Genomic DNA, 6,388 nt, shown 5'->3' with positions numbered 1-6,388 from the left:
GTCTTGTTAATTCTGAGAATTTGGTCTTAAAGACCTTCAGTCTTAAATCAAACAACATCCCGACATTGATATTTTTCTTTATTCTCCTCACCTGTCTGCTTGGCGATGTGTTGATTCTGTATGGAGAAAGCACTTCTTGGTCATTCCTATTAGTGATAGGGTTACAGTGCACAAGGAAGAAACCTTTAATGTATCATAAATTTAGGGCAATATATGGTAAGAAAAGGTCACTTCCATTACTGGTTATATTTTTTACTCCCATTTTGTCAGTTAGACATGCGGTTAACTCATAAATCCTCCAGATGGATCCCTATAATGTTAGTACATTATCAAGAAAACAATTTAAGAGAACAGTCAAAGAAAGGTTGTTATTCCAATAGGCCATCAAACAATCTTGATTATTTTATATTTTAATACATTATCTTGCAAACAGTTAAGGACGCAGTCCAAGAGAGGTTGTTATTCTGTTAAACCATCAAACAGTCTTGATTATTTTAAGACAAATGAATGGCAAGCTAGAAGAGAGAAATAACCATCAGATCTTTGCACCTGATTCCCTCTTTCTGACAAGAACCCTGTTTGACAAGCTCTGCACTTTAGATAGTGTTGGTGTGGGTGACTGAAACATTCCATTGGAGATCAGATTTTGCTATCACAATGCTTGGTTTGGAGTTTGTTTTTTTCTATTTATAATCTATATAATACTGTAAATTTCCAAGAAAAATCAAGACTTATGATACCTGTGGTATTGAATGATTTTATTAACTGTGAACAATAATTGCTTTTAAAATGTGTCCTTGGTATTCCCATTTTGATTTTGATTATTTCTATATTTTGACAGTTAATGCCACTGTATAACTGGGACCTGGGTATCTATATGCATCTACTGATTTCCCAGATAGTTTTGAACTTTATTTCTACTTTAAAGATATTTAATCTATACTTTTATTTATCTCAGAATTTATCTGTTGTAAATGATAATATATTAAAAACTTGTTTTACTGAAATATAGTTCATAATCATTGTTCATTGTTGTAGGTTATTATCAAAAGTGTTTTTCTTTGTTTTCGTCTGAGGAGAGTCCTCTATGTGACCAGCTAATAATTTTAGTATACTTACTCACTACATGTGCTTTCGAATTCTTTTGTAAATTCGTTTTGTTGTTGAAATTATTCTGTTACAATTCATCTCATTGCTCTTATCGAGGCAAGCATTTAACAGGTTTATCTAATTTAATCAGCAAATACCTCCCATCTTTTGAAAACTGTTGGCTAAACTCAATAGTATCTTTTGTGCTCTTCACAATTGTATTTTCTTTTATCTCGTTAAACACTTCTTGCGTGACATTGGCAAAACGCAAGGAGAGCAGCCATTTCGGAATTTAGCGTCCTTGCTTTACTTTAAATTATTTTCAGCTCATACCGAGTTTCATGCATGCACTTCTTTGAAAAAGGGCAGATCACCTCCTTGCACTGGCAGAGTGACTAGTCGAACAATTATTGAATTCTGTCATAAATTACTTGCTTTAGCCTGCACATTCGGTAAATAATCGATCTGCTCTCCTTTGTGGTTTTGTAGATAAATAAGGTAAGTTGGCATTATCAACTGAGTTAGTAAAGTAATTTTGACACCGTAAAGAGTTTCAAAGCTGACGTTTCGCTCTGACGAAGGGCTAACGCTCGAAACGTCAGCTTTGAAACTCTTTACAAAGGCCAATTTACGTCATCTACTCAGTTGATAATACCAAATTACCCTGTTATACTCTCTCACCGACGCAGTGTCACAGTTTCTTCAGAAACTTTCCCCCTTTATTCATTTGAAGATAAATGAACGTTTGATCGCGTCTCACGAAGTAGAGTCAGACTCAATTTTATGGATCGCGTTTTTTTGACTTATGCATGATTGCACATTGCCGGGTATAAGGGAGCCAACCGATACATACAAGCGAAGAAAGCCTTTCATATTTTAGTTGTAACTCACCGGTTCATGTCAGATACCTAGGAAGGTATACAAATTCATTTGAAAGAACATCAGCATTTTTACGATTGGCGTATGGAAGCGAAATTTTTCCAGAGCTACGCAAAAATGTTCAAATAATCCCCAAATCATCTCACAAGAGTCACTATTGAACATTACGCCGGGACTGTGAGCAGTGAAAATAATGTTCACTCTTCGTCTGCTAATTGCAACACAAGTACACGCTATTCGATTTCTGATATTGGCTTGTCTTCGTTCGTGTCTTTGTTTTCACGAGCCAGGCACGATTCCTATATCTGGGTATCGTAAGTTTGTGCTGTTGATGATAATACTTTGTCGGCTGTTAACAACGCGCCGTACATTTTCTTCACTCTGCCTGTGAACACAAACCCAAAAGCAATAAAAACTCCTTGAAGTGAGTTGAATACAACAAATGGATAATCAAAGTAACTAGAAACAAGAATCGATAGATATCCAAAAATCCACGGGAATCCCATCAAGACTGAGAGCTTTAAAAACAACACAACCTGTTTTCGATTGTTTGCGGCGTTTCCGATTACCCGTGCTTGTTTTTTTATTTTGTTAATGGAAATAACCGTCAACGAAAACAGGATCGCGTTTAACAAAATGGAGACAGCCACTGGGATGACAAAAACAAAAATGTTAGACTTGGCATTGTTGATCCAACAGTGACTCGTGCCACCGTATCCTATAGCAACTAACCCTGATTGGTCGAGGTAGTAACAAATAGCAACAAACAAAAGGGCAGGAATCCAACCAATGGCAAGTAAGCAACCCTTCCGATTGGCTGTTCTCTGACGGGTGCAACAGGTTCTGGAAAAAGTATAGTGGGTATCAAATGCGATAATTGACATCCAAGTAAAATATGCTAAGTAAAAGTAATGGGTTAGAACAGCAATCAATGTACAAATCTGTTGCTGTTGATTCACACCCCCAATCATGAAAAAGGAATGGGCGAAAAGCAAAGAGATGGACAAATTCATTAAATTAATACCCGGCAAAGTACGCAGTTCCCTGAAAATGGAATACGTAAAGAGCACAAGCAAAAGGCAGGCAATAGAAAGACTGATTCCAACGTAAGTTAAAATCAGAAGTGCCGTGTAAGTGTTGCTATCAGCAGACGAAGGGATGATGCAGATTGTAGCCTCTCCGTCTATCATCACGAAATCATGAATGCCGTATACTTCTTTTGAGTTATTTCTGTACAAAGATCCGTTTCCTAAAATGACGTATTCCTCTTCCTTGAGCTGAATTAAGACACCAGAACACTTCAATATGACGCTTTTTCGACAGACATGAACGTCACCCACAGGAACAACAGATCCATTTCTAGACTCAGTTTGGTTTGACCAGTAGTCTGTCTTGAGAATTTTGTCTTTCGTGCTGTTAACATAAATAGCGGAGTCAGCGTTCGTGATTACCAAGTATTCATTTGGGTTGTAAATGTCAATTGTGACACATAACAAAGGTACCCACTCCTCCTTGACAACAGAGAAAGGCATATTCCCTACCGTTAAATTGCAAGTAATTGAGCCGTTAGTTTGACTCAGGTAACTTTGCGGGAAGGTAACCACTATATTTGCAGATATAGATGTGCCGTTTAGAACGTTTATGGAAAGTATTTCTGCAGAGCAATTTCTTAACGCAGACTCTAGAGTCTGTGTTATTACTTTTCTTGATTGATTCCCATCTGTTTTACCAAACTGAGATTCAAATTCGATAGAAACTTTATATCTGTTAAAGAAAGGTAAAGTTAGTTTCTTGTCGATGTCCCTTTTCATGCTGATGACCCTTCGGCACTCCTTAGAAACAGGGTCCAGTGCGTGACCAATCTCACAGGAGTTTGGTTTTCGAGAATCTGGGCGAAACAAGGTGATCAAGGGAGGTACTACTCGGCTAACCTTAATTGACGAATGTGACTTCAATGGAGCAATTTGTTTAATGGGTCCACACACAATCTCGCCAAGTGCAACACCGGCGCATTGGGCGCAGTGTCTATTCAAATACAGCTTCCTTGTTCCCCTTTTCGCGCCGACAACTCCCGGTGATTTTGATAAACACTTACGCTGAACTTCTGGCGTCACTGAGGTATTCAAGCACGACGCGTTTGTCTCTAAGTCAAGGCAGTAACGCCTGGGAGCGCCTAAAGGTGGCTTCCATTTTACAATTGAAGATTTAAAGACCACAGATGTCGAATTAGTAGTGTTCTCCCGTTTGGTATAGCTAACGGGTTGAATCGACCGTGTTTCATGATCGTAGAATCGGCTTGTGTTGAATTCAACGCCGTGACAAACTGCACAAAAGCGATTCTTGTATGTGTTATTTTTCGCATCGATCAACGGTGTAGCGTGACTTTGAGAGCCTTCGGACATCTCTGGCATATCTCTTGTGCACTTTGTAGCGATTTCATCATGAGTCCAGTTTGCAGGACAAGCAGAGATCATCCTCACACCTTTCGCAAAGGGCACCGTAGACCCACCTCTGTCATGACACTTCCAGAATTCATGGTTTAGAGATTTTGATGAGTTGGAATGCTTGCCTAGAAGGCAAAACTGCTCGTAATCTGCGCAACAATCGAGGAATACTGTGCAGTATTCATCACAGAAGCACTTGATTTCTTCAGTGGTTAGTCCTGGGTCTCTCCCTTTCCTGCATTTGCCAACGCAAGAAGTTTCACGCCGACAACTTAAAGGATCCTCATCCACTGACCTGTTACTTCCTATAGTGATATCCCTTTTAGTCCTAGGTTTGTCTTTGTGAGAAAACTGCGTAGACTTCTCTTGTGGCTCAAGATCTACACATACAAGATTATCAATAATCATTGAATGAATGCAAAGACAGAACAAACTTTGTGACCCAAACTTTGAAAATGTGTGTGCGCTCTACAAAGATAAAATTATCAGTGATAATTGAGTGAATTCAAGAGACAGCAAAAACGCAAACTGCTTTTCTTTGCGACCCAAAATTTGAAAATGAGTATGCGCTGCGGTCTTGACGGGCAAAGTTTACGTGTTATAGGCTTAGTCCTAATCAAGAACTTCCAGCAAAATTAAAAGTGGAAAACTTTCCCTGTTTCTAAAAAAACTATCAGTATAATAAGCCCATAGCTCATTTAGAAATTTAGCGCTGTTTTTTCATAACAATCAGAAACAGTGCGCATCGAGACACCTGTTCTGTCCAACGCGAACAATTTAACTCCTTCAACATGTCTAAATGCTTCCTTATACCGTTTCCCCCGTTACAGAATACCGAGCTTTTCATTCAAGCATGGTTTGCTGAAAAAATAGGAAATCTATTATACATACCGTGGAGAAACCTACCATCCTTCGTGTATCTCATCAAGTTACTAAACTGAGCTTCATTTAGCCCTGGATTATCACTGCTACTATTCCTTTCGGGGCTGGATGAAACTAGATGCACTATTGTTACAAATACGTTAACTAACAAAAATGTTAGCTTTAATTTCTGTTGAACTCGGGAAGACATTAGTTTCACGGGTGAATCTACTCAGCAATGTCGATTGAGGCTGATCGTGCACCACTTTGAACAACAAACTATGCAAACTGTTCATGCTCGAGTTAACAGTGAGAAATGATTAATGTCTGCTCAGCGTGAGGATTCATTTTAAAATTGAAAACACAATACAAACTTTATTACTTCTAGTTTCATATTGTTCATGTATCCTTTGTTTTGATCTCGACTTGTAATCAGCGTTGAGCAAATGAAGATCGAATATATGACATACAAACTCGTTTCGAAGCAAAATTGTTTCAAATATGAATTAGATGGCTTATGGTATTCCAAGTAAAACATTCACCGTTGGGTATTAACTACAGATACGAGCTGGGAATTATTCAAGATTTTCATTTGTGTGTGAAAAAGAAACATAAGAAAGCAGCTGTTTAAATGAAAATTATTCAGTGTTTAAGATAATTTGGAGTCAGCAAAATCATAGTTCTAATTTTACTGAAAATTGCGAAATTGTTGTAAGTTGTTTCTCATTGTCATATTGCAAAAACAAATACCTTTTCATCAGACTTGTAATTAATCTTACTCAGCTTAATTTTTTTCGCCGATGGGAATAAACCAGTCTGATACGTACAACATGCACAGAAAGCGCATTAAATGTTGTTGTCTCATTCAGCGTCAAACAATGCAGTGAAGTACTTCCCCAAAGACGCCACAATTATTTAAGTCAACACATTAAATTTATCTTTTCTTCATGCAATATCCGATCATATACGGTGATTCAAATATTACCAAGAGTTCGATCAACTGGTTTTAACTTCAAAATTCACCTGCCTCGTTACTAAAACTTATCATGTAGTGTAAGTTGGTATTTTACAAATCCCCCTTTTTTCCCATCTGTTTGTACAATTAATCAGGAGGT

At 37.9% G+C, this 6,388-nt stretch overlaps 1 protein-coding gene across 1 annotated transcript; it reads right to left on the bottom strand.

Moving 5' to 3' along the window:
- Positions 1–1,441: 1,441 nt before the first annotated feature.
- On the bottom strand, positions 1,442–6,161 carry LOC113680783 (uncharacterized). Its single transcript, XM_089202628.1, has 2 exons — positions 5,304–6,161; positions 1,442–4,792 (listed from the first exon to the last, which is right to left on the bottom strand). The coding sequence occupies exons 1-2, from the start codon at positions 5,482–5,484 to the stop codon at positions 2,268–2,270; spliced, it is 2,706 nt and encodes a 901-aa protein (XP_089058754.1). The 5' UTR covers positions 5,485–6,161; the 3' UTR covers positions 1,442–2,267.
- Between the last annotated feature and the right edge of the window lie 227 nt (positions 6,162–6,388).

The sequence above is a fragment of the Pocillopora damicornis genome, chromosome 4 (assembly GCF_964200805.1).
Source record: "Pocillopora damicornis chromosome 4, jaPocDami1.2, whole genome shotgun sequence".
NCBI classification, from domain to species: domain Eukaryota; kingdom Metazoa; phylum Cnidaria; class Anthozoa; order Scleractinia; family Pocilloporidae; genus Pocillopora; species Pocillopora damicornis.
The sequence above is the reverse complement of the archived record's forward strand: the minus strand, read 5'-3'. Positions and strand labels throughout refer to the sequence as shown.

Bases quoted from the DNA above. Each gene is read 5' to 3' on its own strand.
- LOC113680783 (XM_089202628.1), bottom strand. From the start codon at position 5,484: ATGTCTTCCCGAGTTCAACAGAAATTAAAGCTAACATTTTTGTTAGTT. The intron at 4,793-5,303 runs GTATGTATAATA...TTGTATGTGTAG, and splicing joins GGATGGTAGGTTTCTCCACG to ATCTTGAGCCACAAGAGAAG.